Genomic DNA, 17,762 nt, shown 5'->3' on the forward strand with positions numbered 1-17,762 from the left:
TCTCTCAGATCTGGAACTAGACAAGGATGCCTATTGTCACCATGCTATTCATCATTGTACTGGAATCCTAGTAAGGCAAGAAAAGGGGATCAAGTGTATCCAAATGGAGTCAGAGGATATTAAACTCTCACTCTTCATGGATGACATGATGCTATACCTGGAAAACCTCAGGTATATGACGTTCTTAGAAGCTCTTAGAAGTGATCAATATAGAAGACTGAAACTGGACCCTCACCTTTCACCACTAACAAAAATAGATTCTCACTGGATAAAAGATTCAAACTTCAGACATGAAGCTATAAGAATACTAGAAGAGAGTGCAGGGAAAACACTTGAAGATATTGGCCTGTGAAAAATATTTTATGAGGAGGAACTCCCAGGCAATTGAAGCAATGCCAAAAATATGTTACTGGGATCTGATAAAACTAAAAAGCTTCTGCACAGCTAAGGGCACTGTAAATAAATCAAACAGACAGCCTTCAGAATGGAAGAAGATTTTTTCAGGTTATGTTTCTGACAAAGATCTGATAACTAGAATCCATAGACAACTCAAACTAATCAATAAGAAAAGAACAAACAACCCCATTTCTTTGTGAGCAGGAGACTTCCAACAGAAACTTCTCTGAAGATAACAGGCAAATGGCCTATAAACACATAAAAAAATGCTCATCATCTCTAATCATCACAGAAATGCAAATCAAAACCACTTTGAGATATCACCTAACTCCAGTAAGATTAGCCCACATCACAAAATCCCCAAACTGCAGATGTTGGCATGGATGTGGAGAGAAGGGAACACTTCTACACTGCTGGTGGGAATGCAAACTCATATAGCCTTTTTGGAAAGAAGTGTGGAGAATTCTCAAGAAACTAAAAGTTGACCTACCATTTGATCCTGAAATATCATTATGAGGTACCTACTGAGATGAACAAAAATTATTTTACAACAAAGACATTTATACCAGAATGTTTAGTGCATCCCAATTCACAATGGCCAAGTCCTGGAAGCAGCCTAAATGCCCATCAACCCATGAAGGGATAAACAAACTGTGGTATATGTATACCATGGAATACTATGCAACCATAAAAAGAGGGAGACTTCAAATTTTAATTTTCTTTGGTATTTACCTGGATGGAGCTGGAACATATTCTTCTTATTAAAGTATCTCAAGAATGTGAAAAAGAGTATTCAAAGTACTCAGCACTATTATGAAACCAATATATAAACACATGTCCATATGAATGATAAACAATGATAAAAATACAAAGATAATCCAGAAAAAAGTCAGGAGAAGGGTGAGTGGAGGGAGGGCATTTCGTGGGATCTCACCTAATGTGCACAATGCAAGGCTACATTTCAAAACAACTAAGAGTATATTATAAATGTCTTACCACAAAAATAAGTAAGTGAGGTGATGGTTATGTTAGTTTGATCCAAGCATTCCACATTGTGTATCAAATCATAACATTGTACCCCCAAAATGTACACAGTTATGACTTAATAAAAGTTAGGTTTAAAAAGAAAGGCTAACAGAAACCCCAGCGGTCTGGTCCCTGGATGTGCTGATCAAATGTCCAGCAGCCCTCGGCCATTACATGCCCCTCACACTTCTCTAGCAATTATGAGAGCCTGGCCGCTCAGCCAGGCTGCTGTAAATTGATAAAGTGAGGAGTTGTAAAGTTACAAACCTGCCTTCTCATCATTGGGGTTGTTAGGACAGCAATATGTGATAATGAAAAATAAACTGAAAAGCAACTAGAGAAATGAAACTCATGGGGCTGGAGGGAAGCCTGTGCTTGCCCTTAAAACTCAATTTGTCTTGTACAATGTCAAGAGGACAAATTTCTGGATAAACAACAGAGGGATGGGGCAAGCTTTCAAAATGTTATTTCCTATAGAATCTAAAAGCATGTTTAGACTGTCCCCTACCCCCCACACACCTCTTAAGTGTCTAAGACCCTCAGAGCAAATCATTCTGGTAGCAAACAACTAATATAAAGGGATTTTATTTTCGAGGGCAAGGCAATCTGAATTCGAATTAAATTTAGGTTACCAAAAGCAAGTCGGTATGAAGAAAAGGAACTGTTTGCTTTTATTAGTTGTTTTATGCTAAATGTTTTAATGCCCATAATGACAAAATTATTCTAACAATCTAGCTTTTATAGTATTTCTGTTCAGAGTCTTATGCAGTTTGAATTTTAATGAAATAGAATGAAATTCTTGTCAGTGGAATTTAAAGAATGGATTTCTCTACTGAACTCTTTTCACCTGGAATTCTGACTTTACAAAGTGTTTCAAAACCAGATTAAATAGGTTGGGGACCAGAGTATAAATATGGAAATGAGAAAAGAAATCAGAATCCCTAAGGTTATAAAGCAGAAAATTGAACAAGATTTAGCTACATTCGTCAAACTGATTAAGACTTTTTCTCTCAGACACGATACAATAAAACATCACTAAAATGCAAGTATTAAAAGAGTTGGTATACGTAACCCAAGGCTTAAACAAATACTTCTCAGCCTATTATTTTTAACCCACTTCAAGTTTAAAGAGCTGCAGTGGAGAACAGATGTATAGTTGATGCAGAAAGGCAGGCAGGATCAGTGGAAATTACAAAAGGAATATAATGGCTTTATTTACAGATGGTGCTCCCGTAATAGAGGCCTTTAGCCTTAAGCCGCTTGTGTGTGGCAATGACAGAGGCAAATTCTACTTCTAGGAGAAAATTAACTGACTCTAGGAATTTAAACGGAGGCTGAGTGACTGCTGGAAGGAATTTACTGAGTGAGAAATCATGCTGGGAGATCTTTGTTATTTTCTTCCAATGTTCACACTTCCATGACCTGATTTTATTCCTTACTAAGTCCTTACATATTTTTAAATGTGCCCTAATAGGTTCTGTTGTTTTCATAGTTAGTAAATGAACAACTATGTAAATTCTTATAAATACTTGTAAATTCTTATAAATTCATGTAAATTCTTTTTTTTATGTTTTTTTTTTATTATTAAATCATAACTGTATACATTGATATGATCATGGGGCATCATACACTCGCTTCATAAACCATTTGACACATTTTTATCGCAGTGGTTCTTTTACTTACGAGAAAGCACTTCTAACTGGCATCACATCATTAATTAGCCTAAGTGACATGGACCTTTATGTTTAAAATTATTTTTCTGTAAAGACACAAAATGAGGGGCCAAAGTGGATCATAAACGCTCCTTCCCTGATACGTGACAAAATAAACACAGTAAGGCTTAGTCAAAAAACCTAGACTACAGACAGCAAGAAAGAGAGACAGTGTAATGTTTCAAAAGGAGGAGAGTGAAGGGAGAACATACTTCGGGTGGAGTGAGCTTAACCTTGCCTCCCATTCTGGAAATGGAATGGGCAAGATGGGAATACCCCATGTCGCTAAGGGAGGTGGCAGGGCCGGCCAGGTCTCCCTCCTCTACCTGGTGGAAATGTGGTGCAGGGTGACAGGTGCAACAGCGTGTGAGCAAGGGGGCTGACTGTCTCTGCAAAAGGAAACAGAACATCTCTCCAAACAACAGGACAGTCACTGACTTGTGAAAGGAATCCTCGTGTAGACACTCAACAGAACCTCAGAAGTTGGAGCATAGCCTGGGCCAACTGACATGCCTCACCCCACACTGGGAGCTGCCTCCCTCTTACACCTTCAGGGGCACGAGGACTGTCGGGCAAGAATGCAGACCAGGCTCAGAGGCCCAGCCTTGCACTGTGATGGGACACAGAGGGCCAGCCTCACACTGAGATGGGGCACGGAGGGCCAGCCTCACACTGAGATGGGGCACGGAGGGCCAGCCTCACACTGAGATGGGGCACGGAGGGGCCAGCCTCACACTGAGATGGGGCACAGAGGGCCAGCCTCACACTGAGATGGGGCACGGAGGGGCCAGCCTCACACTGAGATGGGGCACGGAGGCCCAGGCTCGCACTGTGATGGGACATGGAGGGCCAGCCTCACACTGAGATGGGGCATGGAGGGCCAGCCTCACACTGAGATGGGGCACGGAGGGGCCAGCCTCACACTGAGATGCGGCACGGAGGCCCAGGCTTGCACTGTGATGGGACACGGAGGGCCAGCCTCGCACTGTGATGGGACACGGAGGGCCAGCCTCGCACTGAGATGGGGCACGGAGGGCCAGCCTCACACTGAGATGGGGCACAGAGGGCCAGCCTCACACTGAGATGGGGCACGGAGGGGCCAGCCTCACACTGAGATGGGGCACGGAGGCCCAGGCTCGCACTGTGATGGGACATGGAGGGCCAGCCTCACACTGAGATGGGGCATGGAGGGCCAGCCTCACACTGAGATGGGGCACGGAGGGGCCAGCCTCACACTGAGATGCGGCACGGAGGCCCAGGCTTGCACTGTGATGGGACACGGAGGGCCAGCCTCGCACTGTGATGGGACACGGAGGGCCAGCCTCGCACTGAGATGGGGCACGGAGGGCCAGCCTCACACTGAGATGGGGCACGGAGGGCCAGCCTCACACTGAGATGGGGCACGGAGGGCCAGCCTCACACTGAGATGGGGCACAGAGGGGCCAGCCTCACACTGAGATGGGGCACGGAGGGGCCAGCCTCACACTGAGATGGGACACGGAGGGGCCAGCCTCACACTGAGATGGGACACAGAGGGCCAGCCTCACACTGAGGTGGGGCACGGAGGGGCCAGCCTCACACTGAGGTGGGGCACGGAGGGGCCAGCCTCACACTGAGATGGGGCACGGAGGGCCAGCCTCTCACTGAGATGGCGCACGGAGGGCCAGCCTTGCACAGCCATGGAGCCCAGAGGGCCTGCCTCACACTGAAGTTTATGGAAAAAAAAACCCTAGTAGGCCTAAGATGCAGCGAGCAGGGACATGCCCCTAACCTCCTATCAGAAAACACAAAGTCTGGCCAACACTCAGACTGCAGTATAAGGTCTGTTTCCACACGGTGAAAAAGAAATGTTGGGCAGTGTGCAAATATATGGAGAGCGGGGAGGAGAGGGAGGGGAGGGGGAAGGGAAAAGAGGAGTGGGGAGGCAGGACATTTAAAGGAAGATGAACCCCAAACTATCAAAAATGGGTGGAGTGTTGGGAAAATATATAGCATTTATTTTTTATTTGTTTTTGCAGTTTTTGGCCGGGGCCGGGCTTGAACCTGCCACCCCCCCATATGTGGGGCCAGTGCCCTACTCCTTGAGCCACAGGCACCGCTCAGCACTTCTAATTTCTTTATTTTTCAGGGTTGGGAGCCAATGGGTAATGTCTAAAAGAAAATTTATAATTAACAATGACTCATATTTTAATATTCTTTATAATTCTTTTTTTAACTTTTAGAGAATAATGGTAAACTTTATGTGACCTTCAGAAATTCTTCTTTTACATTTTTTTCTCATTTTAATATTAAAATTTTAATATTATTTTTAATTTAAAATGAGAAAAAGTGTAAATGAAGAATTTAATATTTAATATTTTTATAATTGAAATAGAAAGTATGGTATGGTGCTATTTTTCTGGAAGTATTTCTTTTGTATGCATATGGATATATATGCAACTACATAAACACATACACATGTGTGAAATAAAATTTTCATGAAATACTATCTACTCTCACCAGGGGAGATGGACTTTGATATTTCAACTGTGTTCTTCTCTTCTTCCATATTTGAAAGCAGTTATTAGGCTGGACCCTATAGTTTGTAAAACACTACACTGTAGTCTACCGCCTGTACTCATGAACACTTTCGTTTCTTAAAAACATAGACAAAATTTTTTTAAAGTATAAAATTTCATAAGTTTTGCAACTATCTTGATTTTCTTTTAAGTGAGAATACCCTGAAAACAGTCATTTCTCGTACTTTTAACACAAAGACAACAGAGTTACAATAGTAGCAGGAAAGCCTGTGGTGTGGTGGCGTCTCAGTGGCGGGTCAGAGCTGCCTGGCTCTCGGGCGGCCTTCAGTGGTCAGCGGAGGGCTGGGCCTTCCTACCTGCGAGCTGCAGTGGAGAGGAGGGGAGTTCACAGAGCAGCACTTGGAGGCGAAGTCAGAGCGCTTCTCCAGCAGCGCCTCCAGCTCGGCGGGCTCAGCATCCGGCAGCTCCGCCCGCAGGCGCTCTGCCAGTCTGAAAGGTGGTGTTTGCATAAGTTTTACTAGATGTATTTTACAAAACATTTCTAATGCAAAATAGTTACCATTTCACATCTTTTACAATAAAAAAATGTAAAAAAGACTTAACTTTCACAAAAAATTCTATACTTGTGGAATGATTTTTAGGGAGTCATTTTGGGGTCAGAAAATGAAATCTGCGCTTCTTCCAGGATCCCTCGGGATCCGGTCAGTAAACACACTGCTGAACTTGAAGTCCCATCTCTGCCCTTCCTTTTATCTTTGTTTCAACATGATGACTTCTATTTTTCCCTGACCTTTCACCTTCTCTGTGGTTTTAGGTTTCAAGTTCCTTAAAGGGTATTCCCTTATAGGACATCAGGCCACTGTAATGCTTTTTCCTTTGTTTCCTATTTTATATAATTTCCCTCTGAACTTCGCCTACTTCTGAACTAACCTATGCCAGAAAACACGGAATGGGGTTCAGGAAACCCTGGTTCTTGTCTTTAGTTCTTCTGTGGACTGACTTTCCATCTCACTTGGAAGATGGTGATAAGACGGGGACCTCTTTCCCTTGACCTTGACACCTCTCCATCCTCCCAACTCGCCTAGCTTTGTGACTTCCTCCAAGCAATGCTTGCCAGTGACGATGTTAGGTGAAGAGACCCAAATCTATTTAGAGTTGGAGCTGGCAAGGTGAGTGCTGGGAAGGGACAGAAGGGTAATGGAACCAGGTCACAAAATCATCACAGAACTCATGGGCCCAGGCTGGACATGGAGGCTAGAGAGACCAGGAAGAAAGCAGAGGATTGTAAAAATAAAGCAGGAAAGAGAACAAAAGAAAGAGAGGGAAGGGAGGGAGGGTAGGGACGGTAGGAAGGGAGGGCGGGGATGAAGGACATTTCTAACACCCAGCCTCGAGGGACTCCACCCTCCCAATGTCAGTCGGCTGTGTTCTCGTCTGGATCAGGACTATGGAATACACTTTCATTCAGTTGCTCCAGGCATTTCTGGAGTTCAACACTCTGGACAGAGAATGTCATCTTGCACTGCCTGTCTACCTCTGTTCTTCTAGACTGCCTCCGCGGTAGCTAATAGATTACATAATCAGACAGATTTTCTGATAACTGAGAAATAACCCTTTTGAACTTACAGCTTTCAGTCAGGGCTTTGCTAAGGTGGACTTTGTGGAGGTCGATGGAGGACGCAGCTTACTTTGGGGCTACTTGCGCTTTCTTAAGGCCTATGTTCAAATGATTTAAAATGATCTGAGAAATTTACTAAGTAAAGTTGGGAATGACATGGTCTTTCCAATGGAGACTTTTATCAGGAACCCAGTACTACTTTCATTATCCTGTCCTGCTATTTTCCTGTTAGTGTCTGTTTATAAAGCAATGATTTCTCCTCTTAATTGAGAAAAATGACTTTTATACAACAATGTTGATGGTTAGTGTTTGGGTTTCTAGTTTATGGGGAATACACGCTGGTGACGGCCAACACAGCATTGAGAGTTGGGGTCGTCTCAGGTAGTCTGAGCTCCTGGGTCATGAACAGCAGGATCTGTAGATAACTCTGGGGCAGGAATGCTGAGAAACTCTGTTCTAATTTTGCCTGTTTGAATCAGGTTGCTGCAGATCAATTTTGTAACAATTAGACTGTGTTCTCACTGGCCACATGCCTGATACACAGGACACATTTCCCCTGGTAAAAGAGCTCAGCTTCTTACAGCGATATTAGATTCCAAATACTTTAAAAAATTCTTTTAATTGTACCTCCTCTTTTTATTCACTTAGCATGTCTTAAGTTGTTAACAATGCATTCTAATCATAATACTAAGCAAATATTATGCATAAATTTGGAGAACACAGCCAGAGCAAGTCGCTTACTTTTTCTTGTACTCAGTAAATGTGTTTTCTGAATAATCTGCACATAGTTCTTGTCCTTTGCTGATGAAAGAAGACAGTTCCTTCTCCAGCTGCGGGCCCTGTAAGAAAATAATACTGTTTGTCTCGACATACTGTCCCAAAAGGGTATTGAATCAGAATGAGGTGTGTTGTATCAATCAGTATGAGTATTGGCTACACCAAGCACTGGCAGCACTTCCGGCGTAAGGATGGATGGTAAATATTTCAGATGTTTTGCTATGTGGGGTCTCTGTTGTAAATAACAAATAAAACATGAGAAGGGTATTGCTTGGCCTTTTGGCTAAGATCAAGTGAAATGAGAGTGGTTGTGTTCCAATGAAACTTTATGCATGAGTACTGAAATTTGAACTTCATGTAATCTCCACATGTCATGAAGTATTAATCTTCTTTTGATATTTTTCCCCCCAACAATTAAAAAACGTAAGACCATTTCTCATTCTTAGCTTGAAGGCCACACATAAGTGGACAGTGAGCCAGGTCCAGCCCATGAGCTGCAGTTTAAGTGGTGGATACGTTTTAGCCCATTGTACCTTCGCTGTTAAACAGGCAGCAGGGTCTGCCTGATCACAACATTCGCCCAGGCTTTTCAGGGTCGGCTCGAGCGCTTTACTGAGGAATACTTCTGGAACATGAGTCCTTCTGCTTAGTTCAAACGTATACCTGGCAGAAAGGAGAAAAGAAGGTGCTCTTGAGGTGTGCGTGGATGTGTCCGTGGGTTCATGTTCTGGGAGGTGACCCATCGTCGTAAAGGCAGACCTCCTGGTTGTGCATCTGAAGTCAAAGGGAAACTGACCCAACAGCCACAGGGTTTGGATTCAACAGTGTTTTTGTTGAAATACAGTTATTAATATTAGCTTTGAAGCTACCGTGACTAGTTAATGCTGAATTAAATCTCTGTGTGATGACTGTTAATGTATATTATATAAAAGCTTGTCTACTTCAGATAAGCTTGGAGCTATCCTTTGGGCCTTATAACACAGTCAACCCTTTCTGAGCATCAACTGGGCATTTTCTTTCAAGGATTTTCTGTGGAAATAGGTTTGTGTAAACCATTGTGTCTTAGCCCGTGCTACCTATGCACTTATAAAAACAAAGAGTATTTAGAAAATGAAAGTGTCAGTCCCACCTCCATTCTGCTGCCTGATGTTGCTGATCGATATTTTAATCTCCTTCAGTCTTTCTATGAAACTTTTCACGCCATGGGTGTGTGGATGCTTACAGGGTGTGCAGCCCACGATGTATTTAGTTTAGTTCTTTCTTCAGTTAGGTGAACTAAGAAAAAGGTTTGCCGTTTCTTCCCATTTAGTCTGTTTCTCATTTAGTGCAAAAGAGTAATCAATACAGCCAAGGAAAGTTATTCTGTCTGCTATTTTATTGGCATCAAATGTTTATTGTTCAAAAGTTTGGGAGACTTTAGGCTTTTGATTTGCGACTTTGAACTAGATGTAACAGAATAAAATTAGTTAATAACATGGTAGCCCTTCCTGGTGCTATGATGTATTTTACAGGTATAACATTTTTGTGTATAGATAAATGTTTCTCCATTTCCCCAAATGTTTCCCCTGCATTTCTACACGCACTCCCCACTAGCAGCCTGTGCGCTAACTAAGGCAGGTATTAACATTTTCAAATTAATAAGGAACTGAGGTTCAGAAAGGCAGAGTCACTTCTCTTGGTAATACATAGTAATCACAAGAGGCAGAATTAGAAGCACTGAGCTTTTTCCATCTCCAAAAATCTTTGTACTAAAATCAATTGTTCTTCGTTTAAAATGTGGAGTTTAAAAACATTCAGTAATTTAAAATATTAATAAATACTTAAACCCATTAAAAACAGAAAAAGTACTCTGCCTGTGTTTGAAGTGGTTGACAGCATGCCTCCCCTCCATCTGGCCACATTTCTGTCCCGATGATCTAAAATGTAAACACATTCCACGTCACCTCTACTTACTGGTCCACGGCTCTGGTGTTCCCGTGCTCACACACGTCTCTACCCGTGGGCAGCTCAACATCCGGCAGCTCGGGTGGCTGCGCAGCTGGCATGAAGTATGTGCACATGAAAATGTCCATGGGGGTCTTTTCTTGACAACAGTCCCCAAACTTAGAATTCTTGGTGGATAAGTGGTCACAGATTTTTACCGTGTGTTCAGGCAGCTACAGAAATGGGGAGTTTGTGTATTGTTAGTTTTCTGGTCGGTCTATGTAAAGACGAGGCTTGTCAAGGCTGAAAAGCTTTGGCATGTTGATAAAAGCCAATGTGAGCAGTCTTAGAAACTAAATTTGTATAACATTGGGGAGACCATTTGTCAGCATGTACTAAAAGACGTAAACACGTACAATGTAAGTTTTAAGAGCTATGCTCAGGAAATAATTACAGATTACAGTAAGATTTAAATACAAGGCTATTAAATGATGCAATATTGCTTAAAATATTGAAAACTTCAGTACTATAACAGAGGATCAGTTAATAAAAATACAGCGTATCCAACTAGATGCATATAATACATGTAACAGACGTGTGTGCGAGACTCCTATTTACCCACTATATATTACTATAGAAAAATACCCATTCACACAGATAAAGGGATTGATAAGAGCTCAGGGACTGATCTTCATGTAATGCAATTATTCAAATTTATCTACTTAAACGAATTGTGCAAATTTAATACAGTAAAAAATTGAGATGACTATCGAATTATAAGAAGTATAATAAAGGCATTAGCAACCTCCAGTAGCATAATGGTTGCAGTGCTGATAGAGCTTTATGCGCTAATGATAACAGTCTTATCTGTACTGGCCATACTTCAAAGTGTGGCCAGTGTGACTGAGATGTGAATTTTAAATCATATCCAATTTAAATTTACGCTTCATTCTAATTAATTATAACTGAATTTAAACAGCTGTCAGTAATGGATAGCGTGCTGGACAGCACAGATGGAGTGAGGCCTAGGGAACCAGGTAACCTTGTCCTTCCGTGGGGACTCTGCCATTTACTGATTGTGTAGTTTCAGATTATCAGTCTTTGCTTATCCTCAGTTTCCTCATCTGTACAATGGAGTGAGGAACATATTTGTATTTCACAGGATACATGTGAGGGTTCCTTAGGAGATGAAAAGCAGCTTGGGAGAATTCCTGCCCTCAGCACCTGTCTGTCAGTGCTTGGCATGCAGTGGTGACACGGTGACAGGGTCTGTCTTACCTCCTTGGCCATGCAGTCCTCGGAGGTGGACGGGCAGCACTTGGAGAGGACGTTTGTGACATCTTCAGCTAGTGGTAAGACATCCGCCAGATCAGCAGTGGGCACTTTTTGGGCTAATTTTATGAGATGGCTAAACAGTTAAAATGAGTTTGTTAGTTTATCTGCATTTCAGTTTTACTGGTTTCAGGATAAACATACATCCTGGGGGAGTAAAATCAGTTTCAACTCTCTGCCCTTCCAGCTGCGTAGAACACATCTGACTCAAGGTCAACTATGCCCACTAGATCTTTTCAAGTCTTCAGTACTCAAAAGCAGCTTCTCTTCCGGCCAGGTCTATGGAGTTAAAGCAAACCCTTAAAATGTTAGATTTAACGAGCCAAGAACAAGAGCACTAACTAACCTCTGTCTATTCACAAGGCCAACACTGTGTTTTTGTGGCCCCTCATAGTCTTATAAAAAATGTTTTTATAAATACTTTTGGACACTATGAATGAAAGTAATGAAAGCCTTATTGCCTTGTGCCATAGAGTTAATAAGCATTGGGGTTTGTTCCTGTAACCTTTAGGCATGTCGTAAGGTCACAAGCGTGGGTGAGATTATGCCATGGTCCTCTCATGCCTGTGTTTGCTTTTGTCACTTACGACATCAAGAAAATCAGCAAATATTCTTTTCAAATTAATATCCTGAATATACTAAGAATATTAAATATTTTTAAAAACTATAGTGAAAACATGATATGAAACTTACAGTCTCAACCACGTTAAGGCATATGGTTCCATAGTGCTAAGCATAGTCATGTAACTGCATGACTAATCTCTAGAAATTTCTCATCTTGCAAAACTAAAATTCTGTATCTATGAGCACTGATTTACCCCTTCCCCTTGCTCCCACCCCTTGGCAACCATTTTCCATTAGCTATTTTAATTATTTTAAATACTTTATCTGAGTAAAATTATACAGTATTTGTCCTTTTATGAGAGGCTTATTTCACTTAGCATAATGTCCTCAAAGCTCATCTATTTTGAAGGATTTTCTTCTTCTTTTTTTTTGAGTGAGGTCTTGCAATGTTGCCCAGGCTAGTCTTAAACTCCTAGGCTCAAGGAATCCTCCTGCCTCAGCCTCCCAAATAGCTGGAACTACAGGCCTGTGCCACCACACTCAGCCTCGTTTCCTGAGGCTATGTAATATTCCACCGTGTGTGTATCCTCCATTTCCTTTCCCCCTTCACCTGCCATTTGGGTTGTGTTCACCTCTTGGCTATTGTGAGTAATGCTGCAATGAACATGGAAGTGAAAATAAATAGCTCTTTAAGATCCTGTTTCAGATTATTTTTCATATATACCTACAAGTAAAATGGCTGGATTATGTGGCAATACTACTTTTAAATGTTTGAGCACTTCCATACTGTTTTCCATAATGGCTGCACTATTTTACATCCCCACCCACACTGCACAAGCATGTCAATATCTATGCATCCTTGCCAACATTTTCTATTTTCTGTACTTTTGGTGGTGAACGTCCTCAGGGTATGCGGTGATGCCTCCCTGCAGCTTTGGTTCCTACTTCTCTTATGATTCCTGATGTTGAGCATCTGTTCATATGTCTGTTGGCCACTAATATATTTTCTCTAAAGAATTGTTTATTCAAGTCATTAGCCCGTTTTAAAATTGAGTCACCTGAGCATTTTTATTATTAATTTATAGAAGTTACTTATGTATTCCCTTAACTTTTTTCAGATGTACGATTTGAAGATATTTTCTTCCTTTAAGTGACTTTTTACTTCATTGATGGTATTGTGTTGTTTGATGTACAGAAGTTTTTAAGTTTGATATCATCTCATTTGTCTGTTTTTGCCTCTGTTGCCCGTGCTTGGTGTTATAATTCCCAAATCCTAAACTTTTCCCTTATGTTTTCTTCTAAGAGTTTTGTAGTTTTAGGTCTTACCATATAGGTCTTCATTCCATTTTCGAGTTAATTTTTGTATGTGGCAGACAGTGGATCCAATTTCATGCTTTTGACCAGTGTTTTAACACCGTTTGTTGAAGAGGCTGCTTTTAACCCTGTGGCGTGGCATTCTTGCTGAAAATTATCCACTGTATGTACAACACTTTATTTCTGGGCTCCCTATTCTATCTGGTTGTCCTAGATAACTGCCTTCTTGCCAGTACCATATGGTCTTGATTATTGTTGCTTTGTAATGTTTTAAAGAGAAAATTTTAGGCCTTGAACTTTGTTGTTTTTTTTTTTTTTTCAAGGTTGTTTTAACTCTTCATGGTCCCTTGAGATTCCCTATGAATTTTAGATTTGTTCTTGAAATTTCTGAAAAAACATGCCATTAAGATTTTAATAGGAATTGCATTCAGCATAGATTGATTTGGGTATTTCAGACATTTTAACAGGGTTAAGTCTGCCAAACTATAAGCATAGGATATTTTTCTATTTATTTGTATCTTCTTTGATTTCTTTTAGCTAGGTTTTATAGTTTTCACGAAATATTCTTTTATAATATAATTTTAATAACATATTGCATAGTAGCCAAGAGGTAGAAGCCAGCCAAATGTCCATCAACAGATGAATGGATAAAGAAAATGTGGATATGCATACAATAGAATATTATGTAGCCTAAGAAAAAGAACTTTTTTGTGTGACTCGAGCCATTTTCTATTCTAGGGACATTTAGAAAATCTCTGATTTTATCTTATTTAAAAATGTTTTGTAGCAATATATATAGTGTTTTATATTATAAATTCCTATGTTCTACTTGCTAAGCATTATTATCTCAGTGTAAAAGGAAAACTAAGGGAAATAATAGAGAAAATATTATTGAGTATTTGAGTAGTTCTAAGGGAGATTATATTTAAAATACTCATGAAAATGGTTACTATTCTCATATCAGAGGCTAATCACCTATTGCCAGCAAGAAATAGTTTTTTTCATCAACATTAGAGGGGAAAAATGCTTGTGGTTCAGAGGAGAAGGAATTGAAGAGACTGTAAATAATGAAAAGAAAATCCTGGCAAGTTAAGATGTCTGAGGACATAGGGCAGAATGCAACAGAATCTTCACAATTAAAACAGAATCTACAGTGAAGACCAGACACAGAGGACTGAAGTGAAGGCTGCAAGTCACAGAAGCAGGTGATCGAGGAGGATAAGTCATGACGGTCCAGGGATGGACACTACACAGCACAAAGCTTCATGTAAGAAGTGAGAATTCAGGAGGTTTCATCCCAAGAAAAAGCTGAGCAAGGCAAAAACAGGTCATGAACAAAAAGATGACATTTTTGCTTTTGTGTTTGTAACATATGAACATTGACTCATATTTCTAATGGTCTACCAGGTCTCCCATATAATGAGTATGTGGAAAAGGTTGATTAAAACCAAATCACATTTCACACCATCCTTCTTATTATTCATATTATGTGCAGAGATAAGGAAAAGAATTGAGCCATATTTTTGAGGATTATTGGAGCCTAAGACCTGTACCATCTTCTTAGAGAACTCTAGTATTGTGGATAACAATGAAGAACAAAACATCCAGACGTGGTAACGATGTTTAATCTTTACCTGCGCCTCAATTTCTCCTTCCCATAAGCAGCATATTGTGAGCAGACTCTGTTGGACATGGTGGTGAGAACTGACACAGGCTTCATCTGGAGTCTCTAGACAACAAGGGAGAGAATCTCATCATCAGGTGGTCGAGACCCACTGAAAATTGTGCACACATGGCAAAACCCAGAGAGAATCTCATCATCAGATGGTCGAGACCCACTGAAAACAGTGCACAGGTGGCAAAACCCAGAGAGAATCTCATCATCAGATGGTCGAGACCCACTGACAATGGTGCACAGGTGGCAAAACCCAGAGAGAATCTCATCATCAGATGGTCGAGACCCACTGAAAACAGTGCACAGGTGGCAAAACCCAGAGAGAATCTCATCATCAGATGGTCGAGACCCACTGACAATGGTGCACAGGTGGCAAAACCCAGAGAGAATCTCATCATCAGATGGTCGAGACCCACTGACAATGGTGCACAGGTGGCAAAACCCAGAGAGAATCTCATCATCAGATGGTCGAGACCCACTGAAAACGGTGCTCAGGTGGCAAAACCCAGAGAGAATCTCATCATCAGATGGTCGAGACCCACTGACAATGGTGCACAGGTGGCAAAACCCAGAGAGAATCTCATCATCAGATGGTCGAGACCCACTGACAATGGTGCACAGGTGGCAAAACCCAGAGAGAATCTCATCATCAGATGGTCAAGACCCACTGAAAACGGTGCACAGGTGGCAAAACCCAGAGAGAATCTCATCATCAGATGGTCGAGACCCACTGAAAACAGTGCACAGGTGGCAAAACCCAGAGAGAATCTCATCATCAGATGGTCGAGACCCACTGAAAACGGTGCTCAGGTGGCAAAACCCAGAGAGAATCTCATCATCAGATGGTCGAGACCCACTGACAATGGTGCACAGGTGGCAAAACCCAGAGAGAATCTCATCATCAGATGGTCGAGACCCACTGACAATGGTGCACAGGTGGCAAAACCCAGAGAGAATCTCATCATCAGATGGTCAAGACCCACTGAAAACGGTGCACAGGTGGCAAAACCCAGAGAGAATCTCATCATCAGATGGTCGAGACCCACTGAAAACGGTGCACAGGTGGCAAAACCCAGAGAGAATCTCATCATCAGATGGTCGAGACCCACTGACAACGGTGCACAGGTGGCAAAACCCAGAGAGAATCTCATCATCAGATGGTCGAGACCCACTGAAAACGGTGCACAGGTGGCAAAACCCAGAGAGAATCTCATCATCAGATGGTCGAGACCCACTGACAACGGTGCACAGGTGGCAAAACCCAGAGAGAATCTCATCATCAGATGGTCGAGACCCACTGACAATGGTGCACAGGTGGCAAAACCCAGAGAGAATCTCATCATCAGATGGTCAAGACCCACTGACAATGGTGCACAGGTGGCAAAACCCAGAGAGAATCTCATCATCAGATGGTCGAGACCCACTGAAAACGGTGCACAGGTGGCAAAACCCAGAGAGAATCTCATCATCAGATGGTCGAGACCCACTGACAATGGTGCACAGGTGGCAAAACCCAGAGAGAATCTCATCATCAGATGGTCGAGACCCACTGAAAATTGTGCACACATGGCAAAACCCAGAGAGAATCTCATCATCAGATGGTCGAGACCCACTGAAAACAGTGCACAGGTGGCAAAACCCAGAGAGAATCTCATCATCAGATGGTCGAGACCCACTGACAATGGTGCACAGGTGGCAAAACCCAGAGAGAATCTCATCATCAGATGGTCGAGACCCACTGAAAACGGTGCTCAGGTGGCAAAACCCAGAGAGAATCTCATCATCAGATGGTCGAGACCCACTGAAAACAGTGCACAGGTGGCAAAACCCAGAGAGAATCTCATCATCAGATGGTCGAGACCCACTGACAATGGTGCACAGGTGGCAAAACCCAGAGAGAATCTCATCATCAGATGGTCGAGACCCACTGACAACGGTGCTCAGGTGGCAAAACCCAGAGAGAATCTCATCATCAGATGGTCGAGACCCACTGAAAACGGTGCACAGGTGGCAAAACCCAGAGAGAATCTCATCATCAGATGGTCGAGACCCACTGAAAACGGTGCACAGGTGGCAAAACCCAGAGAGAATCTCATCATCAGATGGTCGAGACCCACTGAAAACGGTGCTCAGGTGGCAAAACCCAGAGAGAATCTCATCATCAGATGGTCGAGACCCACTGAAAACGGTGCACAGGTGGCAAAACCCAGAGAGAATCTCATCATCAGATGGTCGAGACCCACTGACAACGGTGCACAGGTGGCAAACACCAGGCACTATTAATTCCGTGATTTCTTTTCTGATGAACAGACAACTGAACACAGACCCAAGGAGTGTCTTGAATTTCCTTCCAGAGGTGATAAGTTTATTTTCTCGTTAACAGAATTCAAGGGAGGCATTTTAAAAACTTTTACTGATTGCAAAATCTTAACTTCTACCATTCCTAAAAAGGGATAGTATTATAAGAAGAAGGGAAACAGAGCAGAACCACGTTGTAAGTGAAACGGGCCCTACCTCTTTCAAAAAGCACACGGTTGGGCTTGGGGAGGTGCAGCAGGAGCCCACCATGGAGAGGTAGCTCTTGGTGAAGCTGACCAGAAGCGGCAGGGGGGCTTCTCCATAATTGCTGGAATATTCATACAGAAATCTGTTGCGGAGAAAACAGGACTGGTTAAAAAATTGCAAGGAAACAAACTTATTTTTTATAAGTATTTTTGATGGCTTATAGTTTTAACATCTAAAAAGCATTAAGGATTTAGAGGAAGTTATATAATATTGGTCAATCTACTTATACATTAAAATACAGGTTCTTTCCTAAATTCCTATGTGGTCTACGTGAGAGCAGGGGCCGTCTGCCCCGTATTCACTGAGTGTCTACCCAGATGTTTCACCCTGTCAGCTGCTGA

At 42.1% G+C, this 17,762-nt stretch overlaps 1 protein-coding gene across 1 annotated transcript in view; it reads right to left on the reverse strand.

Annotated features, from left to right (window-relative positions):
- The window catches only part of GC (GC vitamin D binding protein), a 51,095-nt gene that overhangs the window by 12,438 nt on the left and 20,895 nt on the right, over positions 1 to 17,762 (reverse strand). The window contains exons 5-11 of the mRNA XM_053570157.1: positions 17,371 to 17,503; positions 14,816 to 14,910; positions 11,250 to 11,379; positions 10,002 to 10,204; positions 8,582 to 8,711; positions 8,013 to 8,110; positions 6,010 to 6,142 (exon numbers count right to left, since the gene is read on the reverse strand). Coding sequence (XP_053426132.1) covers positions 6,010 to 6,142; positions 8,013 to 8,110; positions 8,582 to 8,711; positions 10,002 to 10,204; positions 11,250 to 11,379; positions 14,816 to 14,910; positions 17,371 to 17,503 — 922 coding nt within the window. The remainder of the gene's footprint in view (positions 1 to 6,009; positions 6,143 to 8,012; positions 8,111 to 8,581; positions 8,712 to 10,001; positions 10,205 to 11,249; positions 11,380 to 14,815; positions 14,911 to 17,370; positions 17,504 to 17,762) is intronic.

Source organism: Nycticebus coucang, chromosome 1 (assembly GCF_027406575.1).
Source record: "Nycticebus coucang isolate mNycCou1 chromosome 1, mNycCou1.pri, whole genome shotgun sequence".
NCBI classification, from domain to species: Eukaryota; Metazoa; Chordata; class Mammalia; order Primates; family Lorisidae; genus Nycticebus; species Nycticebus coucang.